The sequence below is a fragment of the Typha angustifolia genome, chromosome 6 (assembly GCF_048772165.1).
Source record: "Typha angustifolia cultivar Huaian chromosome 6, ASM4877216v1, whole genome shotgun sequence".
Classification (NCBI taxonomy): domain Eukaryota; kingdom Viridiplantae; phylum Streptophyta; class Magnoliopsida; order Poales; family Typhaceae; genus Typha; species Typha angustifolia.
In genome coordinates, this window is record NC_133244.1 from 8,056,096 (window position 1) to 8,082,048 (window position 25,953).

The window sequence follows — 25,953 nt, forward strand, 5'->3', positions numbered from 1 at the left end:
ATATGGGGTGTCAAATGAAAACTTCACGATAATTATGGAAAATTTTATTTAGGATGTCCAATAACATTGTACCACGAATTCACTGATATATGATGTTAAACGAAAATTTATTAAAAAATAAAGGAATTTGCATGTAGCACCCTATATTAAACAATACTAACAAAACCATAATTTCACACATATATGGGGTGTTAATGAAAACATGACGACAAATTAAGGAAATTTTCATTTAGAACCCTGATGTTGCAATATTGTAAAATCACTAATATAGGGTGTTAAATGAAAATTGACCAGAAATTTAAAAAATTTGCATTTAGTTCCCTATATTATGCAATATTAATTAAACGATAAATTCACACATATATGGGGTGTCAAATGAAAAGTTCACGTTGATTAAGGAAATTTTTTTATAGGACCATGTATTTATCAAATATTATTGTACCATAAATTCATTAATATAGGGTGTTAAATGAAAATTACTGAAAATAAGAAATTTGCATTTAGCACCCTGCCTTATGCAATATTATTTAAACCATAAATCCACAGATATATGGGGTGTCAATTTTATTTAGGACCCTGAATTTGTTCAACATTATTGTACCACAAATTCACTAATATATGGTTTAAATGAAAATTTATTAAAGAAATTTGCATTTAGCACCCTGCTATGCAATATTATTGAAACCATAAATTCACACATATTACATATATCATATATGGGGTGTCAAATGAAAAGTTCACGATAAATTAAGGAGATTTTCAGTAGAACACTGTATTTGTCCAATATAATAGTATCCCAAATTCTCTAATATATAGGTTGTTAAATGAAAAATTATTAAAAATTAAACAAATTTGCGTTTGGCACCCTGTATTATGCAATATTGTTCAAACCATACATTTACAACATATGGGGTGTTAAATGAACGTCACCAAAATTAAATAAATTTCATTTAAAACCCTGTAGCTGTCAATATTATTATATCGTAAATTTGCTAAATAGGGTGTTAAATGAAAATCCTGTATTCATGTAATATTATTCTCAATGAAAATTTACATATATAAGGTAATGGAACCTTCATCAAAATCAAATAAATTGCATTTAGAACCTCATAATTATGCAATATTATTGAATCGAAAATTCACTTATATAGAGGGAGTTAAATAAAAACTTCACCAAAATTAAACAAAATTTGTATTTAGCACCCTGTATTATGCAATATTATTTTAAACCGTGAATTCACATACATATGGGGCGTCAAATGAAAAGTTCACCAGAATTGCCGAAAATTTTATTTAGAACCCTGCATTTGTGATATATTACTGTATCCTAAATTCACATATATAGTGTGTAAAATGAAAACTTCACTGAAATCAAAGAAATTTGCATTTAGCACCCCGTATTTATACAATATTATTGAATCTAAATAGGGTGTTAAATTAAAACATCACTAAGAAATTTAAAAGGGTAAAAATGCAAAAACACCCTTCAAGAAAAATATGCTGCAAGGAATTATCAAACAATTAATAAAACGCTTAGATCGACTTGCGGATTTTTTTAGAGTTTCACTTCCACATGGTTCACAGACATCGTCAAGGTCTTTGTCGGCTTAGAAAGATTTATTCGACTAAAAAAAATAATTTGTTGACAAGAAATTCACGCCCAGTTAGTGGTTGATCAAACAAATAAGTTCGTTCTACGAGTTAGATGGAATCTTTAAAACACAACACATGATTTCGAAAGGACTGTTGAATAAGAAAGCGTGGATAAATTAAGAAAGATAGGAGTGAATTAATAGAGAAATTAAACACCAACCTTCAATATTTAATATGTAAGAAGCTTATGACACAGGCAGGAAATAGGAGAACTGAACGAAGCTACTGACTCTAATCTCGCTTAATGTTGATGTAAACCACCATAAAACAAACAATCAGAACCAGCAGCCCGGCGAAATAAACCATGATCTTTGCAACTGTCGACGAGCTTTCACGACTTGGAGGTTTAAAGGTGAACGGCGTCAAGGCAAGGCCGGACATAATGGCAGTGAGGACGACGAACACGAAGAACTTAATGTACAAGCTATCGATCTGTTTCCCGAGAAATTTTAAATACACGAGCACCAATATGATATAGTAGGATGCTGCCATTGATCCGATGAAGATGTTCTTGTTCTCCTTTATTATATCCGGCGCCCAGTTTGATCCTCCCGGATTAGTGGGCAGCGGAGATCCGTCCTGAAATTTCCATGCTAGAAACGAAGCAGATGCAATTAGCAGCAGAGTGAAGGAAAGAACTACCATCCCTTCCAAGAATTCGGCGGCGAGCGTCGTTGCGATCCACGCCAGCGCGACCAGCATCGCGTAGTTGAGAAACTTAACGGTGGCGAGCAAGTACTCCTTACTGTCTTGGGAGTTAGCGCTAAACCTCAGCGGCATGCAGGTCACCATCATCGAGCACAGGCACAGCGTTGATGCCCAGTAAGTTATGGCGAGGTCGGCTTGAGATGGCGGCTTAATATACGAAGAGGTCTTCTCCATGTATGCGACGATTAGAGCCGTTTGCACGGAGAAAGCTGGCGTATTGCTTAGCTTGGAGATATCGAAGCCAAGATCCATCTCCGACTCATAAGCTTCGTCGTAGGCGATACCGGGATCCTCGCGCGTTCGTGTGCCCTTGTAGGCAATCACGCCGACGATGACGAGCTTTTGAAGTGGGACGACGATAGCTATCAGAGCGTGCACTTTTACGAGTAATAAGAGGCTACAATATGAAGCTGCGAGAGCTAGGCCGGTGAGGAATATGAAGCTTGTAAGAAGACGATGGTTTAAGGGATCACATATGACCAACGGTAGCAGGATAAATCCTGATAGAACGGCTATCACGGTGAATAAACCCCAGATTGGCCAGACGACGTTGTGGTTAAGTTTGATCTCATCAGACACTGGCACTGCCGCTGAAAACATGCCAAAAACAATGAGACCGACGCAGACGAAGAACTGCACGATTCGCTTCCTCGATTGCTTCAAATTATTTTGCACAAATTAACAAGAAACAAAATTAATTTGCAATCTTCTAAAATTGTGAACAGTGTCCGTACATATAAATTAAATCAAAACATTAGAAATGAAGGAATTCTTATACTCCAATAACAGTGAATGAAAGTCATGCATTAATGTAAGCCAAGAGAAGATATGTTTACCTCAGTATCTCCGTCTGGCATTGTCGGAAGAGCGTGTAGGAGATGTAGGCAAGAACTAATAGGAGTATATATAGGAAAACGTCAAGAATGTGTACGCTCTGTGAGAGAGGTAAATTGAGTGGGGATGGACTTCAAAGTCCTACAACTTTGCAACGTTTTCTTTTAAACACCTCAGGTTAGCATCCGCAATCAAAACAATAGTAATTTCAAAAACGAAAACTGTAGTAACATAGTTCACTATAGATTAATTAGCTTACAATAATTGGCAAGGCTGCTTGACTTTGTTACAGTGCAGTGAAAGTCGTCTTTGATTATTCTGCGAGCGATCAAGAGATAGATGCTTGGAAAATCTAATTCGATTTGACCCGTACTTAGCGGGTCATTTAATAAGGAACAAGTTTGTTGTAGCATATGACCGATTATTGACTTGTCCCTAAACATCCAAGAGGTGAATAATCAGGGTCCCCATTTGAACAAATTTCTACAGAAACACTTGTCTACGTGGACCCCAGTTAAATTAAATGCAATCAAGCCGAGTAAAATACGTAGTTGGTTCTCTACTTCTCTCCAAGGGCAAGGGCAAGGGCAAGGGCAAGGGCAAGGGTAGGGAGAAAAATACAAAGTAAAATAGGTATTTAACAGGAACTTAAACATCGAACATCCGGCTTTTTAAGAAAAATATTAGATAAGTAATATGTGATTCCAACAAGAAGTTTGGCTGGGATCAGAAAAGGACGCTATCAATTTCGTGAATCTCGATTCCTATTCAAGCCAGGCTGGAAAGAAAAATATATTGATTTGGTCTAAACGTAGTCATTATAAGAACAAATGCACACGCGACATTTCCTCTCTTTTTCCCTTTTTTTTTTTTTTTTGGGTGTGTTTGAGTAGAGTAGTGAAACTAGCTAGTACGGCTGAGAATTATGAACTCGGAATGCACCACTGGACAGAATAATCGGAACCAGCAGTCCGGTGACAGAAACTAGGATCTTCACGACCGTCGGTGGTTGTCCAAGCTCGGACGATTGAATACTTGCGGTGCCGAGATAAGACCGATAACTACATAATTTACACTTATGTAGTTAGGGTAAAATTAAAGTGTCTCGACTCAAAATTACTTTCAGAGTCTTATAAGTTTGCTCGAGCTTGGCTTAGCTCAATTTGAGCCGAGCTCGAGCCCAGCCAGACCGAGTCCGAACTTAAAATGAGCTTATTATCCAGTCAAGCCAGATCGAGTTGAACTGAGTCGGATTGAGAAGGACGAGGCGACAGCTTGGCGAAAGAGAACGATACAAGACGGCTTTGAGGAGGAGGATGAGAAGGAGCCAACACGCAGTAGGAGGCAGGCCATAGTGGAGAAGGAGGAGGAGACAGGTCACGGTGGAGAAGGACGCTAGTTAAAGAAAAATGGGGGGGGGGGGGGGGGATGGATCCCGCGGTGGAAACAGAGCCTCGTGAGCCATGTCCAACGCTCTTAGTGCCCAAGACAGAGATTGGGGCGGTCGATATAGGTGGGCCATGGTGGAGGAGAAGGCAGAGGCGAGCCATGGTGGAGGAGGAACCGGGTTAGAGGAGGGAGGAGGAGGGTAAGTTGATGGAAGAAAGGAGGAAAAGAGGAGGGTAAGTTAGATGAAGGAAGTTGAGAGAATAAAAAAAAAAAAGACTTTACTTCTCAGTTAGCCTTTGAACCGAGCCAATCAAGCTAAGCCTAGTGAGCTGGCTCCAACTTAGGCTCAGGTTCAGCTCAAAAATAATTTTGAGTCGTCAAACCCGGCTTAGGCTCGGGTTAGTTCTAACCGAGTCGAGCCAAACTCGAACTTCAGTTGAGCCAAGCCTAAATCGCTCGTTTATTTTGCCAGCCTTATATATAACTCCTCGATAAATATTAATTTATATATATATATATAAAAGACCTTTTCATTTAAGATCATCGGATGAAGCTACTAAACAATATATATTTGTGTTTAAGGAAAGCAGAACCTCTAATTATATTGCTTAACGCAGGCGTACACCACCATAATCCAGAAAATCAGAATTAGCAGCCCAGCGAAACAAACCATGATCTTTGCAACTGCCGGCAAGAATTCAGGACGTGGAGGTCTCAAGGTGAACGGCGTCAAGGCGAGGCCGCATATAATGGCTGTGAGGAGAAGGAAAACGAAGAACTTAATGGGCCAGCTATGGCTTTCACCCACGGAGTCCATTGAATATACACACACCACCAATATGGCGTAATACCCTGCAACCATTGATCCGATACAAATGTCCTTGTACTCCTTCATTAAATCCAAAACACGGACGTTTGCTCCTTGCTCTTGGACTTCCCCAGCTCCGTTCTGGAACTCCCGGAATGCGAAGAAAGCAGGCGCAATTAGCAGCAGAGTGAAGGAAAGAACTACCACACCGTCGAGGAATTCGACGGCCAGAGTCGTCGCGGTCCATGCGAGTGCTACCAACATCGCGTAATTGAGAACCTTAACGGTGGCAAGCAAGTGTGTTTTCATTACAGGTAGGCCGCCAAACCTCAGTGGCATGCAAGTGATCATCAACGAGCACAGGCAAAGCGTTGATGCAAAGTAAGTTATGGCGAGATCCGCTCGAGATGAACGCGCTCCGAACGAAGAAGAGGTCTTTTGGTATGCGAAGATCAAAGACATTTGCGCAGCGAAAGCTGGCTGACTGGTTAGCTTGGAGAGATCGAAGCCGCATTCCATCTCCAACTCGTAATCTTCGTCGTAGACGAAATTGCTCGTGCTCTTGTAGGCAATCATGCCGACGAGGACGAGTTTTTGAAGTGGAACTAAGAGAGCTATGATAGCGTTCACCTTTGCGAAGACTAAAAGGATACAGGATGAAGCTGCAAGAGCCAGGCCGGCGAGGAATATGAAGCTTGTAAGGAGACGATGGTGGAAGTGATCATGACACATGAGAAAAGCTATCAAGAGGAACGCGAACAGAAAGGTCATCGTAATGGATATCCCCCAGATTGGGCAGAGGATCTTATGATGCAGTTTGATCTCATGAAATTCTGGCAGTGAGGTTAAGACGAAGCAAATAGGAATGGTGCAGATAACACCGAAGAACTGCATGATTCGCTTCCCCAACTTGGCCTCCCACAATTGTTCTCCATTTGCACCTTGCTGTATACATTAATTCAAGAAAGGCAAAACCTCAATTAGTTTAAATGGATCAGGGAAGCACAACATACAAGTAATTATGACATCTTCCAAGTTTTGCTCAAACAAGAAACGAATTTTGCAGCTTCCTATGACAGTTCATGCAAATTAAATCAAGACATTTATACTCCAAAATCAGAGAGTATAAATAAAGGAAGACATCCAGTGTAAGATAACAAAGGATCGATAAAGTTCACCTCAGGAATATCAAGCCTGCTTTCTGTTGCCATTGTAGGAAAGAGCGTGTGCGAGGATTAGACAAGATCGAGGAGTATATGTAGAATAGGAGACGGCGGAGCTAAATCACACGGAAACGTCAACGCTAAACGGGTTGAATATGTGAATGATACCTCTACAAGTCTTCTAATAACAATTAGGAAAATTGATTGAATTTTTTGAATATTTGCCGTCCAACTCGAGTATTTTATTTTTAATGTATCAAAATCACTCTTATCGTACTATAATAGTGTTAACTGTTAATATAAATTACCCAACTGATAAATCTATGAGCAAACAATAAAACTATGAGCAGAATCGGTCATTAAGATCGAGCGTTTTAATATATTAATTTATACTTACAAATATAATACCTTTATTTTTTATTTCAACAACTGTTGCTGAATTAAAGTTCACTTCGAGTGTTTCTAAGGCTTTAAAAGATAACTACAATGGTCGAATTCTAGATATAAATGTGATAGGATGTTAATAATAATAAAATCAAAAAAAAAAAAAAATATATATATATATATATATTACTAATTTTTACAAATCATGACCACCAACGTTATTGTTGATTTTTGCTTATCAATCCATTATAGCTGTAGTTTGTTTCTTGATCGGGACATGCAAGTGTTGCTGATGAATCATGTAAGCCAATGACAATCAAATGATCGACAAGAAACACATTGATCATGATTTGACCAATTCTAACCATTCGCATGGTTCGCAGAAGCAAGTCAAGTCAAGATCTAAAGTTTTTTTTTCCCCTTGATGTTGATTGTAAGATGTCAAGATTAAGGATATCCAAGTGGCTTGAAAATAATCGTCCACATGTAATAAATATTAACAAGAAATTAGTTGGATAACATTTGAGTCATGGATACCACGAATAAGCCACTAGGGGTGTAAACCACTTAGAGCTCGATCGACTCAAACTTTGATCAAGCTTGAATTAAAATAATTTTAATTCAAGGTAATTTCGTGTTTATTTTGCATTCTAGCTGAGTTCGAGTTTAACCAAGCTACTCAATTAATAATTTTAAGCATTATCAATTTAAGTCAATTTTGAGTTTAAGCAAGCTTGAATTGATTTAAGCTTAAATCAAGCTTAAAATAAAACCTAATTCAACTATAAAAATATAAATATTATTAAAATATAAAATATAAGTAATAAAAATAATTACGTTAGAAAACTACAAGCAACCTATATATATATTTGAGTCTTATCAAATCTGTTCGGATCAAGTTTGGTTCGAATTTAATTTTAAGTGTAGTTTTAAAATCAAATTCAACTTAACTTTTTTGAGCCGTGTTTGATTAAGCCTTATGGAGCCGAGATGAAGCTCAATTATTTTGACATATTCCTCCTAATTATTATAATCTCTATGGAGAGAACTGATTAAAACTGCTTACCCTCTCTCCTATCTCTTAAGAGGTTTTCTCTCTTCTCTCTTTCCCATCTTCTACATACTCTTCTTGTTGTCCCTCGCCTCCTCCCTCCTCCTTCCTCTCTCCAGCCTCCTCTCGCTTCTTATTTATAGTTGTTATCTAGTTGCTCCTTCCTCCTACGGGAGCTGTCTTCGTCTTCTCTGCCCTTCTCATCTCTCGTCGTTGCCACGCGCCCTACAGCTAGCAAGCTTGCTTTACTTGTTGGCTCTTTGACCGAAGGTCCCTCGCCCTCCTCCTTCTTGGCCTCTGCTTCGCCTCGTAGGCTTTCACCGCCCCCTCACAGCTACCGTCTTCTAGTTCCAATAGTCGTGCTCATTAGTAGCAACTTATGCTATGCTCCCTGTCGTCGTCATCGCACTTACTGTCCTTCTCGTTTCAATCTCACCACGTCTCTCACTGCATCAACCTCACCATCAACCTTACTCAATATTGGATCCTGCTAGGGTCAAGTTGGTGGTGGCTTTTTTGGTGGTTGTTGGGCAATTTTGGTTTACTATTTTAATTTCTTTCTTGTTCTTTGCAGGCTATAGTAGCTACTCTACTTCAAGATTTATAACGATCGTTATAAAGTTACAATTACTTGACCAGTGAAGTTATGCTTTGGATGCTGCCTCATTTAAATAGTTTTCGTCCTATGGACTTATGCTTATATTTTTTATGTTGTACTGGTAGTGGAGCTTTTCAAAAGATCTCTTTCTTCTTTGTGTAGTAAGCATGTGAATTCTAATTTGATTTAATTGAATTATCATCCAACGGGCATCTCATAAAAAAGATTGATGTATCCCACAAAAGCCGAGCTGGATTAAAAGACCACTTCAAACCAAAACTCTAATCCGAAAGGGATATGGGAAGATGAAAAAGAAAATCAACAACCTAATTCGAAATGGCGAAGATGGAAGCTACAGAGGTAGCATAGACAATGAGGCGGAAGAGGAAGGAATCATACCGGAATTTCAAAAGGTCAATCTCCCTACTCTACATTCAATTGAAGATAGTTTTATCCGCTTTATTAGTATTTCTCAAAAAAAATTTCTTATCACCTAAGGCTTTGTTTAGTTTGAGATTAAGTCCAGAATTCGATTAGTTAATATTATCTTTTAATCTTAATTTTTTAAAAAATAAATTTAATTAGATATAAAAAAAAATATATATATATATATAATATTTGATAACTAAACGGTTTTCTTAAAGTTTCTAAACTCAAAGCAAGCATAATGGCTTACTTTCATAGAAGGTTAGCTAAAGTTGACAGTCAAAACAATTTAGTAAGAAGCAAATATGCAGGATTTCATAGAGATACTAAATAAAAAGATTTTAGTAAGAAGCAAATATGCTACAACAAGACTTGGGATAAAAGGATAAAGAAAGAACAAAGGGTTAAATAATTTGAAAAACGAATACACGTAAAGACTTGTGTCGAGATACAATTAAACAAATGCACGCGCGGTATTTTTTTTTATTTTAAATGGAATAGCGAAACTAGCTAGTACCGTAAAGCTTTTTGGCGAAGTACGCCATAGGACAGAGAATAATCGGAACCACTAGTGCGGTGTCGAGAATCAAGATCTTCACGACTGTCGGCGGGATGTCGGAGCTTGAAGATCGAGGCTTGAATACTTGCGGCGTCAAGATAAGACCGGATATAATGGCGACGAGCAGTAAGTACACGAAGGCCTTCAGGTGCCAGGGGTATTTTTCTGTCCCCAGATACATACCATAAGCAATTATCAGAATTGCATAATACACTACAACAACTGCGCCGACGCAGATTGCCTTGAACTCCTTTATGAAACTTCTGGAATCGTCTGGTGTTGTTCCCTCAGGATCAGGAGCCGTTGTCTCTAATTGATCTAGTCCGTCAAACCATATGAATATGACGCATGCAATTAACAGCGGAGTGGTTGAAAGCACTACAAGCCCATCTAGGAATTCAGCAGCAAGGATCATGGCAATCCACGCAAGGGGGACCAGCGTCGCACAGTTGAGAAACTTAAGAGTTCTGATTAGCAGGAAACTAAATCTCAGGGGCATGCAAGAGATCATCGTCGGGCACAGACCAAGCGTGGATGCTAAGTAGGTCACGGACAGATCGGCTCGGGATGTACGTTCTTGGAAGGAAGAATTCTTCACGTAGGCGAGGATCAAAGCAAACTGCAACCCGAAAGATAGCGCTTTGGTGAGCAGAGACAGTTCGGAGATTCTATCTATCTCGGACTCATAAGTTTCTTCAGCGGAGTTGACGTTATCATGTTGATGTTCGTCTGTTCGTGTTCCGTGGAAGACAACCATGCCAATGACCAAAAATATTTGAACGGGAAGGATGATAGCTATCAGAGCATTGACCTTTATGAGGAACAAGAAGCCGCTGAATGTGCTCATCTCCCAGAAGCCGATAAAGCAGACGAAGGCTATTAGACTACGACGGCTGACTCTACAACAACAGTTGACCACCCACATTAAGATCACCGAAGCTATAAGAGTCATAAAGACGGACATGAAGCAGAATACAGAAAGCAGCTTCTCGTGACTTCGCACTGTTGAAAATTGAGGGATATCGACTGTCATTACTGCTGCTGCCAATCCGATGAGAACTCCAATTGTAACAAAGAAGGACGCAAAGATTCGGGTCCTCAACTTGCTCGTCACTACATGACTTCGTTCCGCATTTGTTTCTCGGTTTCCAACTTGATCTACCTGCTGATCATGAGAAAATTCAAGAAGGCCAGTTTTGTCGCTGGATAAGAACGAATCTAGAATATGAAAAAATAGATTGACGTTCTTCCTATTTGACCCGAAACTGATCCAAAAGATCTGAGTTCATTCTCAACTTCCTATGCCCCATGAGGTTCCTCGCGACTATGGCAGGGCGGTACGCTCTGCTCTCTCGCGACCATGGACTAATCACGCTCTTTATCTAAATTTTTTAAGTGTTTGGTTGGAAATTAAATATTAAATATAATAATATATTAGATAAAAATAAGAAATAAAAATTGGTGTTTAGTTAGGACAGCTGAGAGATAAAAACTGATCAAATTAATCTTATTGTCCTTTAGTTGGGCTCTTATGTTTAACATATATGTCAATTACGACCTCTATTATAATTATTTATAAATTGAGTGTTATTTTTTTGTCAAATATATATAGAGAAAACACCCTGCATTAGATATATACACTAACATCATTTTGGACAGATGACATAAAAACATAATATTTCGTCAACTATAAATAATTTTTTTTTTCTTTTTTTTTTTTCTCTTCTTCCCTCTATACAGTGCACCATGAGATTGCTACTTTCTTATAATAGCATAAATCTCATTGAATCAACCTCATAAAATAATGCTTTCTCCAAATGGAATTGCTCTCATCTCCACCATTTTATTGTAATAGAGGTCAAGAAGGAAGAAAATAAATCCTCTTATTTATAGAAACTCACAAAATTTCAAGACAAAAGCAATAAAAAATGGAGGGATCAATCACTAAATTTTACCTCTTTGAAAGAGCGTAGCCTAAGATCAACCACCGACAAGGATCTAACCTAGAGCTTCTTTAATATTTTGAGTTGGCATGTAGCTTGAATTTGGTATTCTTATTTGAGGTATAGTTTGAGTTAGGTACTACGAGTTTAAGTATACGTTGGATTGAATTAAATTGAGCATAGATTGAGTATAAGATTTTAATAATATTTAGTTAACAAATCTAATAGCATAATATTTTTTATACATATGTAATCAAATATGGAGCTCAATTTATAAATAATAAAAATAAAAAGTGTAAATCGTAAATACATTAAAAAGGCAGTGTGTTAAATTTAAATTTTCCTAAATAAAAGATTACTTACATCTTTTTGTGCTTTTCTTTTGGACTTCTGGCTTTCCTTAGTAATTGGATTCCATCACTTTTTTTTAGGTTCCCTAAATTTCTAAAATTTTCTTTTTGCGGTACCAAGGTAGAATTTTGAAGTTAGAAAACATGATAGAGTTTCAAGATTTTGTTTCTTCTTCGTGACTAATTCTTTGCATCATCAAGATCCGAAACAAAATCCGCAACCTCCTAAAATGGTGAGGAGTGTCCATTTTATAAAAACTAAATCAAGACAAAGGCAACGAACTCGATCGTGTACTCCAAAAATAGTGAATGAAACCCATGCATTATTGCAAGCTAATTAAGAGAAGATAAGCTTACCTGAAGATTTCTTTCTTCGGTCGGCATTGTGCAGAAGAGCGTGTGGGAGATGTAGTAGGCAGGAATGTAATTAATAGGAGTATATATATAGAAGAACACTGAGAAGATGGAAGCAGGAAGACGTCAAGAATGTCTACGCGTTGAGGGAGAGGCAAAAGACTGAGCATTGACTTACCTTTTCGTAATTTTTTTTATATTCAAGAGATAATTATATTAAGATCTCAACAACTATTACCTATTTTTCTCTTCTTCTTCTTTTTTTTTTTTTTTGGCACATTTATTTTTTAAACTATAAAAAAAAACCTCTAATCTCCCGATAGTATTAATGAAAAATGTCAAGTTATCATTTTACTTTCGACTTTACTTTTTTTTTTATATAAAGGTAAAATGACTGTTATGTGATGTTCACATATTGTTTTTTAATAAACAAATTAATAAATATAAAATAAAATAATAGTTTGAAGATATTTTATAATTAAGAGAATTAATATATCATGAAAAATAAATGAAGGGGTTAATATGAAAATGAAAAATAGTTAGTTAAGTGTGATTGTCTCTTTTTAACACATCAGATTAGACAATCAAAATAATAGTTCTTTTCCAAAAAGCTGCAGTAACATAGATCACGGTAGATTAATTAGCTTAGAATAATTGGCAACGTGGGTTGACTTTGCTGCAGTGTAGTGGAACTACTCGTCTTTCGTAATTTTGCAAGCAAGCAAGACGACCTTCCAGTTAGATGTCTGTAAAATCTATTTAATCCAATTCGAGCAGCTTGACTGAGACATGCATATGATGTGTTCCTGATCAATTATTAGCTAAATTAGTTAGTGCGAAGCTTAGGTTAGACATTCGTTTCCACATCTCCGGAAGCAAGTCTGGCCTTAGCTTAAGCTAATCCAAGTGTGGTTTAGAAACTAATTTAGCTTCCGGCGTAAACCACGTGCTTAGCGAATTATTCAAAAGAACAAATTTATTATAGAATATGACCGAGTATTGACTTATTAATTGCTAAACTCTTAATATATATATATATATATATATATATATATATATATATATATATATATAATTTAAGAATATGTATGTTAGATATAAACTGAATAATATATCAGCCCTCTCTTACTTTAAAAAAAATACAAACCTTGAAACATATAATATGATGAGCAACTAACTCAATTCATCTATTAATTGAGCTACGGATTACGCGAATTATTACCCCAAAATTATTGTGCCAGCTAATTTTTCGAGTCATTGAATTGTCAATCAAGTCAAACTACCACTAGCAAACAAATGTAACTTATTTTTCTTTTTTACAACCACGTCAAGCTGTACAGACGAACAAATATAATTGATAGTTATAACACTCTAATAAATTTTTATATGTGATACTTAGGTAGGGAAAAATATAATAACGGTTGTCCATTGGAGCTTCAGAGCTTGTGATTGACAGAGTCGGTTGACTTCGCTATTAGTTTAGTAGAACTCTAAAGTCTCCTTCTGTATTCCGAAGGTAGTAAAGGAGAAGTCCTTGCAGCCTCAAGCAAGAAATCATCGCTAGATGTCTGCAGAAAGTCTAATCCAATTTGAGCTGTAGGGTTGTTGTCTCGCTGATCAATTGCTAGCCGTAACAACTAATGCTAAATCTTAGATTTGACTTTGACGATTTCGAGTCTTGGCTACTACAGAGAAAGCACGTCACGTCTCTCTAGACGTACTACACGGTCTGGACATAAGATTGTCGACATGGCTTCGAAACTATTCTTCTCTACATTTCTGCAAGGACAAAGCCTGACGACGTACGCTAGCTTCCGGGTATTCGAATGCCAGCCACCACCCCCTTCCCTTTTCAAGGGTAAAATTGTTTAATTCATTCTTCTTTTTTCTCTGGTATATATGGTCTCAGGAGTCGAAACAAAATTTCTTAATAAAGTGAATTCTTCGCACCATATTTGTAAATTTTCTATGGGATACCCAATGACACTATTGCTTAGATTCTGGGAGTTATTTGAACAATTGGCAATTACCCATGTAAATATTAATCTTGACTCTTGGTAATCGAGATCTAGAGATTAGTTGGTATGTATTGAATCAATACTCTGCGTGGTTAAGGAGGGCATCGATAACACATCTATGACACTGTTCAACATGTTATTAGGGCATTTTCTCTTGACCCTGTCCATCTGCAGGGTCATTGCTATCTCTCTTGACTGTAATCCTATTGCTACCTCCAATAATAGCACGCGCATAAAATTAGGGCACCCCTATCCTCATAGACAGTGCTCTTATTGCTCGTCGTATTACTCGTAATTAATGCACTGGCCATACCGAGCAATATCTCTGAAAGAGCTACATGGAGTTGGTGTTAGTTTTATAATATATGTAAAGCATAATTGATGATTGTCACACAAGAGTTTGGATTTGGTTTAAGTTTAATGTAAACAAATTTAATGAGTATTAAACGATTACACCAGTTTAGGGCAACCAACTTAATTTTTTTTTAATTCCTCTCCTTTTCCATCTAATTATTCTATATTTACTAATAAATTTTGATTACTAGTTTATCAAAACAAAAGGACCTCATTTCAATTGAATATTATTTCAGCACTTCTCTCCCTCAACATCGTGAATCTCGATGTACTTCGTATTCACTCCAGGCTGGATTAGTCTGCAGTTCTCCAACGGTCGCAAAATGAATTCAAACCGAAGCCCCCCCTGATCCGAGAGAAGGAATGGGAAGAAGAAAGGGGAAACTGACGACCCAATTCGATATGGCGGAGATGGAAACGAGGGAGGTAACCATGGACGATGAGGTAGAAGAAGAGAAGGGTGAGGAAGAGGAAAAGGGCTTCTTTGCTTGCTATCTTCTCAGCTCTCTGAGCCCTCGTCACAAAGGCCGCACCTACATCGGGTTTACTCCCAAATCATCTCATGTCTTTATTTTCATCTTTGCTTTCTTGATTCACACTGTTAAAGATTACATCTGTTTGGTCTTCTCTTATGGAATTCTTGCTATTGAGTTTTTTTACCTAATTTCATTACCCAGATCTGGAATCCGTCAATTTCTTTTCTGGGTTGGCTCAAATCCGTCAATCTTTATTGAGTTAGAAAACATGACCAAATTTCAAGATTTGAGGATTGTTTTCTTTCTGGCTAACTGTGTGCATCGTCAAGATCCTAAATTGAGATTGTTAGGTTATCTTTGTTATCGAACTCGTTGAGATTTGTTTTGTCGTAGGTTTACGGTCAACCCACGTCGGAGGATCAGGCAACACAATGGTGAGATGAGGTCTGGTGCATGGAGGACGAAGCGTGGACGTCCTTGGGAGATGATCCTGTGCATCTATGGCTTTCCTTCAAATATCAGTGCTCTTCAGGTTATTAAATTGTGATCCGATGCATATATATCTATGCTCTTGAGTTTGAAAAGTAAGCTCTTTAGACATCTAATCTCCAGCAATTATGTCAACCTGTTACAACTTATTAAGTAAATCAATAGTTATAATCGGAACGATAGGACTTTGGGGATCGTTGGCTAGTACTAAAATTCTGTTATGGGCTATTAGCACGCCTTTCTCTTTTCTATCTATTTCTTCTGATGCATCGTAAGCTCGCTAATTAGGACCAACAAGAAAAGAAAGACGAAAATGATTTAGAAATCCGCAGCTCGGGGTTCAGAGGGCGAGCTATCTTTTGGCAGAAGCATCTAGATGAGTTTGCAAGACTTAGCTTTCTTTGAGGTTATAGCAACATGTTAGTGAACCCATCTTTAATACTTCATCTTGGTCTTACTATGGATGAATAAGAATTACTATAAGATCTTAATCAAGTTAATTCTTTAATATGTGCTCGTAAAATCAAACTCGATAAGATTTTTTTTTCCTGGTTTCTGTTCACCTGTGCTTATTATATGCCTATGCACTTGTGATCTTCTGACTTGAGTCACCATAATAGTAGATTGGCCATAAAATTCCTACTTTATGATCCGGCTATAAATTTCTTTTTTCTCATGAGTTCTTAGAACCCCAAACTGTTTGTGGAAGGATGATGTCTTGGAGTATTCTAATGGTGCATTGCAATTGCAGTTTGAATGGGCCTGGCAACACCCAACGGAGTCCCTAGCTGTCAGGAAAGCAGCTTCAAGTTTTAAATCCCTTGGTGGCGTAGCCAATAAGATCAAGCTGGCTTACACAATGCTTAACCTTCCAGCTTGGGAGAAGTAAGTGATTTCCATGCTAGTTTCGATATTTTACAATTCATTTTTAGATAAATAACTGTGATTCTCTTCTATCAGCTTAAATCTCACAGTAAATTTCTTCTCAACCAAGTATACAAAGTTTACGGTTGGCTGTTCAAAATTGCCGAGGCAAATGAAGACAGATGTTTGCTCCATGGATGAACTTCCCTGCTATGTGGACAATGAAGAATATCCAACTACTTGCTCCTTGCTTGATTTGCCATTTAACAACGATGTGGAAGTTACCAACCATACTGCAAACGCTTCAGCTGATGACTATGTTCAGCATTTCGAGATACAAGAATCATCTAATCAGACTAAGGAAGAGTACAGAAGAACTCTCGGCTTATATAATGAAGATAATTTTCAATGTTTTCCAGGAAATAATATGGACCAAACAAGATCATCTCCTGGTAAAACTTATGAGGAGGCTTTCTCTGATAGCCCATTGCTCTCATCTGGAAGTAGTGTTATAGATCTTTCAACGCCATCCAGTTGCCTAATTCGCTCGTGTAATAAATGGGCTTCAACCTGTCCTAAGATAATTGATTTGACTGACTCTCCTGTAATCATTCAACTTTGATGCATTTACAAATTTACATTAAAGTGAGAAAGCTTTGATCTGTTTGATGGCAGAAGACTTGCTGATTTCTGTTGCGTTTTTCTTTTTTTTTTTTGAAAAAATGATTTCTGTTGCTGTTGCGCTGTTTATAATAGTTGGAAGTCTGATCTGCCTATAGTAAGATTGAATGCTGAAGCGTTGAATAGAGAGCACTCTCTTTTCTTACATCATGAGAAAAATGCAATGAGCTCAGTAATATTAAGCAAAAAATAAAAGCTTTGAAATGCCAGGAATCATTAAAAAAGGCAGGCAGTTAATGCAACGAAATCAACTACAATTCTTCGGGACCAGTTTCCTCATTTCATTCAAGTGTATTAGGATCCAGATAACAATTTAGAGTTTATTATGACAACTACCAAATGGAAGTGTATTTATCGCCAAATCTTGCCAGAAAACTTCAAGAACGCTGTACTCAGGCCGTCCCAATCCAATCCAAGCATTACATACAATTCAACCACAAAATCCTTTAATTGGATAGTCTCTACTTTCTCATGTGATGGAAAATAGAATATGTTGAGAGGCAACCACCAAATACAGGGAAGAGTTCAAGACATTAATAAGGATTGGAGTTCCACAAAACCACAAAAGAAAGAGGAAACAAAGAAAAAGTGCAGATTACTTTTTTTTTTCTTTTTGGACTATTACATATGGAGCAAGTAAGTCATAAATTCTAAATATTTGTAGCTAGAATTATAACTGTTGTTGACGCTGCTGTTGGTACTGAGAATCACCTTGCCAAGCCCAAACGATGTCCTTCAGAGCTGGCCTTACTTCCTCCTTCAGCAGTTTTTGATACTCCATGGTATCTCCATTTGTCTTCTTCATTTCCACCAAATGAAATGATGGAGTAATCTCAAATATCTCTGCATCAAGCTCTAGGACACCCTTCCTCCCTTCCTTCAACCCTGCCATCTTCAAAACCCCATTATCTTTCTTCTTTAGTTTTAGCTTCAAGTGTTTGGCCATATCCTCCAGCTTTGAGATGATGGTCGTCGCAGGCTGCCTGGAAGTGAATCGTGTTTCCTTTCTGCCACCTCTTTCTTCAAATAAACCTGAAAGATCAAAACCTGTTGAAAGAGAAATGATGTCAAAAGCATTGACATTTTTTACACTCAGTGAATCTAGGTTCAAGGCACTCAAGTTTTTTATGCTTGTTGACTCTTGCTTTTCTTCATCCCTGTTTTTATCTGGAACTTCTAAAGCTGCAGCATCAACTGTCGTGGAACTTTCTCTTGTACGTGTCTCTTCTTTCAAATGCTTGCCATCAGACTCCTTTTTGTACCAAGGACTCTCCTTTATCAATGAGATAGAAATCCTGGTAACCGGATTTGGGTCTAGGATCTTAAATAGTAGCTTTCGAAGGTCGAAAGAGAACCAACTGGGGTATTTAAATTCACCTTTGCCAATCTTCCTGTACATCTCTATGAGATTTGAATCATGGAAAGGGAGATAACCAGCAACGAGAACAAAAAGAATCACACCACAAGACCATATATCAGCTTTTGCACCATCATAACCTTTCCTACTGATCACCTCAGGAGCAACATAAGCTGGAGTGCCACAAGTAGTATGGAGCAAGCCATCCTGCCTCTTGGACTCAGCAAGGGCACTTAGACCAAAATCTGAAACTTTCAAATTTTCAGATTCATCCAACAACATATTTTCAGGCTTCAAGTCTCGGTGATAAACACCCCTGCTGTGGCAGTAATCTACAGCACTTATCAATTGATGGAAGTACTTCCTCGCAACATCCTCCTTGAGCCTGCCTTTGGCAACCTTGTTGAAAAGTTCACCACCCTTAACATACTCCATAACAAAGTAAATCTTGCTCTTGCTTGCCATAACCTCATAAAGCTGGACAATGTGTGGATGTCTCACTAACCTCATTATTGAGATCTCTCGCTTGATTTGTTCCATAAGCCCAACCCTTAGCACCTTATCTTTATCAATCATCTTTATAGCAACACCTTGGCCAGATCTAAGATTCCTAGCGTAGTACACCTTTGCAAACGTTCCTTGACCTAATAATCTCCCTAACTCATATTTTTGCATCAAAACAGTCCTACTGTCCATCCTTGCTCACTGAATCAATAAACAACACAACAAGAACAACAAGAACAGCAACTTATCCCCTTGATATCAATTATCCACAGAGCAGGTCATCCAAGGCACTAGATGTCAACCGTCATCACCAAGGTCGCTACTTAGTATGATGGTCCTTAAAGTTCTTCTAGCTTTATCACGCCTTAGCACATGGAACACTAAGTTGATATAGGGATGCTGGTAGCTCTCGTCAACAATGAACAATATAGGCTCAACCGGCGATGTAATCTCGTTTACGTCAGGCGAGAACTTCCTGCTGCGCAAGCACATCTTTCTGCATTCCCGGGTTTTTGTCTTCAGTTAATCGCTGGAACTATCTGGTCAGAAGAAAAATCCAATTTAAACATAAAAAGATAAAAGGAAAGATAAGAAGGGGAAAAAAAGAATCTATAGCACCATCAGATAAGTACTCCAGGATTTTATTCGCTAGCTAGCTTACAATATATTGAAGATTATAAATCGCCCTTCTATATCACAAAATACAGGAAACAATTAGGAGTAGCATACAAGAGTAAAACAAAAGTTCACATAGAATAAAGAGAAGATGATGTAGAATTGAGGATCCCATGTTAATTATTGGGAATAATTTTTGGCACAAGCAACCAGCAAAGGGCCATTCGGGAATCATCAAACAAAAGCAAAACACAGAAGTCACACAAATTTAAACAACAGGAAGAAAAAAAAAATATTAAAGAACTTAAAATCGAAAAGAAAACCGTAAAATTTCCTTTTCGAAAGCAGAAACATGTTACAAAGCTTATTCTTTGCAAAAGTCGGCTACTCAACCTCTGGCAATCAACAAAAGTTGTAACGCAAATATTGATGGAGAAAACAATGTAAAATATGAATAATTAGCCGCGACAACGAAAGTAGAGATGAGGAAATCCACGAAATCGCAATCCAAAGTACCCATCAACTACCTCTAAAATAGGACAAAATCAACAACTCAAAAGCCAGCGTCCGCGAATCACATTAAAAAAACAACTTTCTTCTCGACAACAAATCGAAATGGAAAAAGAACAGGAATTGGGACCAGAAACGGGAAAGGGTGATGAAATCCGAAGAGTTGGTCACCTTTCCAGGCCCGGAAGAAGAGCTCCGCCGATCCGATTCGATCCCCAAACCTTCAAATCGATCGAGTTCGGATGGGCAAATTGGGGAGCAAGGGATGGGGCTTTTGGATAAAGATCCGGGTTGGAGCAAAGAAGAGATGAGAAGCCTCTCGGTAGCTTCTTTTTAATTTAATCACGGTCGATATAGTAGTGCCAGGCATATCTCTCCAAGCTTTCTCTGAGGTTGACGTTTCCCAAAATGAACCTTCAGTTTTATTATTATTATGGGAGAAGGGTCTGCTGGAAATTTCAACCTTCTACGAGGTTGTGATTAAACGCGGCAAAATTGAAGCAAAAGTATTTGGTCAAAGCGACATGGGAAAATATTCGGGAAAAATTTTAAAGCTCCTTATATGACAACAAAGTTTAATAATTTCAAAACGATATTTTGAAGATGTGAAGAATATAAAATTGGGTTAATTTTCAACGTCAATTTCTTTCCTAGAAAAATAAGTGGTTGGAAATAGTCTCCTGTACTGCTGTACAGAAAAAAAATCTAGCACCTAGATTCTTAATTAGAATATATATACTCCTCTAAAGTCGATATTCTTATCTAAATAAATACATTTTCATGAATCCCCTAAAATAGGACTAAACATTAAAATTGTATCAAGTTAACTATAAAAAGATAAAAATATTAATATTTATTTGCTTAAATTTTTTGAATGTAAATATCTAATTTTTTGTATTTTAAAAGCCATCCATATATCTACAAATAATATACTTTGAAGCGATATAAGTGTAAAACCCTTTTTTTCACAATAGAAAATGATATTATTTTTTTAATAATAAGCTCCATACTTAGTTAAAAAATAAATAAAAAATAAGTATAATACAAGCATTTATGATAAATCTCTTACTTGATCAACATTAATAGCACCACATAAGCATAGCAAAAGTCGAGAAAAAAATGCAAGACTAACTAGGTCAACATCTTAAAACCCTAATCAAGCTCACAACAAACCTAACAACACTCTACTAGCAAAATTAGATGAGCAACGGTACAAAATAAACTAAAAATACAACAAATAATAAGGCACAATAGTCGAGATATGGGCCAAGGCTAGTTCTTACTACTTGAATGAAAAGATTCGACTGTCGAAATCCCCAAGTAGCAAGGTGGCGCATAGATAACAGAGTCGAGATAGACTACCTCTGATGCCACCACCCTACAGATAGGATCATAACCAATGTAGGATGATAGAGAAGGAGAGAGATGGATAAATTGATAGCAACATAAAGAAGGGTGAGCGAGTGATACCAATAGTGATGAGAGTAGAGAAAGAAAAAAAAGGGGGGGGGGGGGGGAGGGGGAAGAATATATCTAAATATATCTAAAGAGAAAAAGAGGAAAAGAGACCCTCTCTTCTCCCATAACCCATGGGCTAGAGAAGGAGAGGACAATGGGGAAAAAACTCTCTAGGAGAGAAAATTTACTAAACCTAAAAGAGAACTCTTGTTACAACTTAAAATATGCAATGAGTCATAATACTAAAAGATGAGCGTATAGTACATTAGTATTCGACCATTGGACAAGGTCGAAGGTGGAATTTAAGTCCAGTAGGAGCTTTAAAGTATTCACCCAATTAAACTCACGATACACTTCAAAAGGAAATAAACTCGCATTAACAAAACAATTATTAAATTAGTTAACATTTGTTTATATTTAGAGTAAAGTTGATTAGGTAGTAGTCCGGCTCATTGTATCACAAGCACTACTTATTCGATAAGCAACACTATTTAATAGGCACACGAAATCAATAAAATAACTGAAACATTTATTGTAAGATATATTTGAGAAGTTTAACATGCAGATTATCAAGATAGACTCATAATTTACAAACTAAACTTATAAGAGGTGGAAAGAAACGTATGCCCACGTTTAGACGTGCATGCATCTTAATCTAATCACGATCCGATTAAATCTAATAGAGCCTGTAATTGCAAAAGGTTAGCCCTTTTGGCTCTTGGGTAATAACATATTTCTATATTTCTGAATAATTAACTTGGGAAATTAAAGAGTAATGATTGGGTTAGGAATTAGTGGTTAAGTAAAGGAATTATTTTATTTTGCCAGCTCCACATAGGAATTGGAATTATTGCCATATATCTTGAAGCCATGTGGACTAGCATGATTGATTTGATCCTTACAACGGAAGCTCTCAAATCTCACCCTCATAATCATTAATATTTAGGTATAGGTACGATAAGAAATTAAATGCAACTATTTCTAGTTAGTCTTTTATAACTTATTATATATATATATATAGAATAATAACTTTCGATTTATTTGACGCTTAAAAGGATGGGATGATCGAAAATGATTCATTTTGGCCTTCAAATTAATTAGGTTACGGATTAATTAGCTAACCATGGACAAAAAAAGATATAGGGTATTCTAATTTTTTGGGTTTTATCCCCTGTTAGCTTGCTTATACGTCAAACTAATCATATTATAATTCTTAAAGAAATATTATATAAAAAGGTGACGGAAAGACTACTAAAGAGAGTACAAATAAATAATATCTACTCATGATTTGGTAGTGCTATTTATTAGCATGATAGCATCCAGACTGTTGGGAGATTAACTGCTCTTGTGAATAAGCTTCAACAGTTTCAAACGGAAAGCGAACTCCACCTACCAAAGTTATTTCTCAACTAATTCTAGTTACAAATAGTTTAAACTCTGTGTAACAATTGTATTTTCTTTACAAAATATTTTAATAAAAGTATGATACATAAATAAAAGGCGAGATAAAGCTAGATTATTTGAAACAAATCACACACACCCCGGCTATATCAAATAGAACAAAAAAAATAATTAAAGTATTAACATTCGTGTATAAATGATATTTATTTATAGATTTAAACTTTTTTAAAATATATTTTATAATTAAACACTCGCTTATATATATTTTTGTCAAATTTTGAGTGACAAGTAATATATAAAATCTTATCACATATAAAGAGTGTGATAAATTTATGCACATTTTTAAATATAATTTTTAGTATAATTAAAATATTAATTTATAGTTAGTAATTAATATAAATATTTGCATAAATTTATTTATATGTTGGATAATCAAATATCAAAATTTGAATAATCAAATATCACCGACCTACAATAATAATAAAATAAAATAAAATAAAGAAAGGGAAGAGATAAAATGCATCCAACGCCACCGTCGCGCTGACTCGTCAAAGAGGGGAGAAATCCCCCCAGTGCTAGCCGAACCACCACAATCATCATGATCGGGCCAGGGATCACAGTGAGGAAGAGCACCATCTCTCTAACCACTCCGGCATCCTGTTAGAAACCAAAAGGACCGAGCCACAAGATGACATCCAAGAAAAACAAAAGTGTACCCTTTCCTCCTCTAACCACTCCGGCAATAAGAGGGGAAGGAGGGGAAAGAGGGGAGATAAACACTAGCCCTATGATTGGGTTCCCAACTGGCCCTGGATTTCTCGAATTGAGTTGCAAGTTGTTGTGTCTTCCTTCCCTCCATTGCATATAGACAATGTATCGGAAATCTGATGCAATCCTCCGCAGATCTTATATTTAGCTAATTACTCATGCGAGATCCTTGTCACAATCCAAAAGAGCATCAGAAATATATACATGGAGATAGAAGGGCTAAAAGCCTAATAAAGCACTTCGACGAAAAGGACACGCCTCTCTGATTGGTGTCTCCTCCAAGACAATTAGACAAAGGCATAATTGTTAGAGAACATATGGCCTGCCAAGTGCCATCAATTTGCACATCCGAGTCTTTGTTTTTACCCCTATCTTTTTGTCATGTTGGTTGGATAAGTGCAACGCTGCACACTATGTGGGCACATTAATTCTAAGGATAGCATTCAGTATCTTTATTTTATTATGTCTCTTGTGCTTAATAAAGTGCCAACCAAGTTTCCGGTTTGCTGCATATTTAGCTGGCTCGCAGCTCCATTAAAGCTAAAGTAACGAAATATAAATTCAAGCCTTGGATTCTTTGTAGCCTTGAAATAAATTAGACGCATTAAAGCTTCCACGTTAAAATTAATGCTCATGAACTATACACCTTTTTAACATTTTCTTTTTTGGCATGTATATTCTTAAAAAAAATTTCTCTTATTCACGTTTATACCTCTCCAAAAGTTAATATTTACATACATATACTCTCAAAACAGATGTATTTTTTTTTTTCATAAATAGCTTCCAAGTTATTTTTTAATAAATATACAGTTAAGCTTCAATTATATATATGGAAGCTGGAATAATAATATTTTCATTTTTTTTAATATTTATATTTTTCAATTTTTAACGGTTAGTGTACTCCGGGAAATATCCATAAAAAATAAGGGATTTTACAAGTTTTATACCCAAAACCTTGTGTATTGAAGGATATATTATAAATATCAGCATTATAAGGGTGTATACAGAGAGAAAATGATTATGGTTAAATTAAATACTGAACAGAGACATACTTTATCCAAAACTTCATCCTAGGTTTGATTACATGGATGGACCTAAATCTTTCTAATGTGATAACTTTGATCAAGGATTTCAATTTTGTCACTCTCTCATTGTAGTTGACGTACACCAAACAGTTAAACGAATTATATGAAGAAGAGTTGTTTTGTTTGTCTTCTCTTTCTTGATTAGTCTGGGCCAAGTATGGCGTATCAAAGAAGAGGTTTTGGGCCAGGCCCATCTCATGGACTACCCCCCTAATCATGGTGATCTCCAAGTGAAGCAAATATTATTCACCTAATATAAGGTTTTAGATTTTGGAAAATTTATCAAAAACGTTTTATTATCATTCACACCTTATTACATAATAAATATTTAGTTTGCATTGGACTTGGACGTTTTACTTTCAATGACTCATAACTACACTGCGTTAGTTGTCTTTATGGTCAGGTAGCATATAAATTAGTTAAATTAACTATATATACAAAAGACCTGATAAAAGTTATCTATTTTGTTAGCTGTTATTAGGTTAAAATTAATCCAAGACATTTTTAGAGTATTAAAAAGCAAAAGTTTGGAGTCGAATGATTATTTTTTGTTAAATTTCTCTTCAACTTTAGATGATAATTGTTGAAGAAGCTTCTCTTTCTTTGGATCTGGAAGGAGGGTCGTCACTATGTACAGTCTTCAGCAATGCTTTGGATGACGAAGAATATTCTTCAGAGACAGATGGAGACTGAAGAGGAATAGACACATAGCATAGATGCCATTCTTTTTCATACCATCCCAGCCTTTCAAGACTTCAATTAATATCCATGCAATAAGTCTATACTGTTCAAGAAACTTGCTGCAAGAACCCTATATTTTAGGGACATCTAAGTATTCCACAAACTTTCACTACAGAATGAAGTGTTTCAACTATGGGTGAGAAAAATTTGCAGATAATACTTTATATTTTTTTGTCTATATTTTAAACAACACCCATACTTACTATTTATCGTTAACTATAGAATATAGTTTATCTAACTCTACGAATAGAATTATATAAATACACCAGAGACAACTTCTAATATGATCCACACTGACTATGTCCTTGAAACCAATATTCTTAATTTAAGTTTGGCAATAATTTTTGGGAGGTTTAAGGAAAGAAAAGAAATGAAAAGGACCCCTCTATTCTGGGGACGTAGGTTTATTTGA

The 25,953-nt window shown here is 36.5% G+C and overlaps 4 protein-coding genes across 4 annotated transcripts; 1 reads left to right on the plus strand and 3 right to left on the minus strand.

Moving 5' to 3' along the window:
* Positions 1-1,801: 1,801 nt before the first annotated feature.
* LOC140761368 (uncharacterized) lies at positions 1,802-3,356 on the minus strand. The gene is made up of 2 exons (XM_073098658.1): positions 3,198-3,356; positions 1,802-3,018 (listed from the first exon to the last, which is right to left on the minus strand). The coding sequence occupies exons 1-2, from the start codon at positions 3,216-3,218 to the stop codon at positions 1,885-1,887; spliced, it is 1,155 nt and encodes a 384-aa protein (XP_072954759.1). The 5' UTR covers positions 3,219-3,356; the 3' UTR covers positions 1,802-1,884.
* Positions 3,357-5,082: 1,726 nt separating this feature from the next.
* LOC140761428 (uncharacterized) lies at positions 5,083-12,254 on the minus strand. The gene is made up of 2 exons (XM_073098742.1): positions 12,224-12,254; positions 5,083-6,337 (listed from the first exon to the last, which is right to left on the minus strand). Exons 1-2 carry the CDS (start codon positions 12,248-12,250, stop codon positions 5,180-5,182), a joined length of 1,185 nt encoding a protein of 394 aa, XP_072954843.1. The 5' UTR covers positions 12,251-12,254; the 3' UTR covers positions 5,083-5,179.
* A 1,752-nt stretch (positions 12,255-14,006) lies between these two features.
* Positions 14,007-17,105, plus strand: LOC140761226 (uncharacterized). Its single transcript, XM_073098480.1, has 5 exons — positions 14,007-14,078; positions 14,829-15,134; positions 15,462-15,600; positions 16,309-16,442; positions 16,518-17,105. Exons 2-5 carry the CDS (start codon positions 14,956-14,958, stop codon positions 17,041-17,043), a joined length of 978 nt encoding a protein of 325 aa, XP_072954581.1. The 5' UTR covers positions 14,007-14,078; positions 14,829-14,955; the 3' UTR covers positions 17,044-17,105.
* Positions 17,106-17,554: 449 nt separating this feature from the next.
* Positions 17,555-20,438, minus strand: LOC140761001 (CBL-interacting protein kinase 11). The gene is made up of 2 exons (XM_073098157.1): positions 20,260-20,438; positions 17,555-19,502 (listed from the first exon to the last, which is right to left on the minus strand). Exon 2 carries the CDS (start codon positions 19,153-19,155, stop codon positions 17,773-17,775), a length of 1,383 nt encoding a protein of 460 aa, XP_072954258.1. The 5' UTR covers positions 19,156-19,502; positions 20,260-20,438; the 3' UTR covers positions 17,555-17,772.
* Between the last annotated feature and the right edge of the window lie 5,515 nt (positions 20,439-25,953).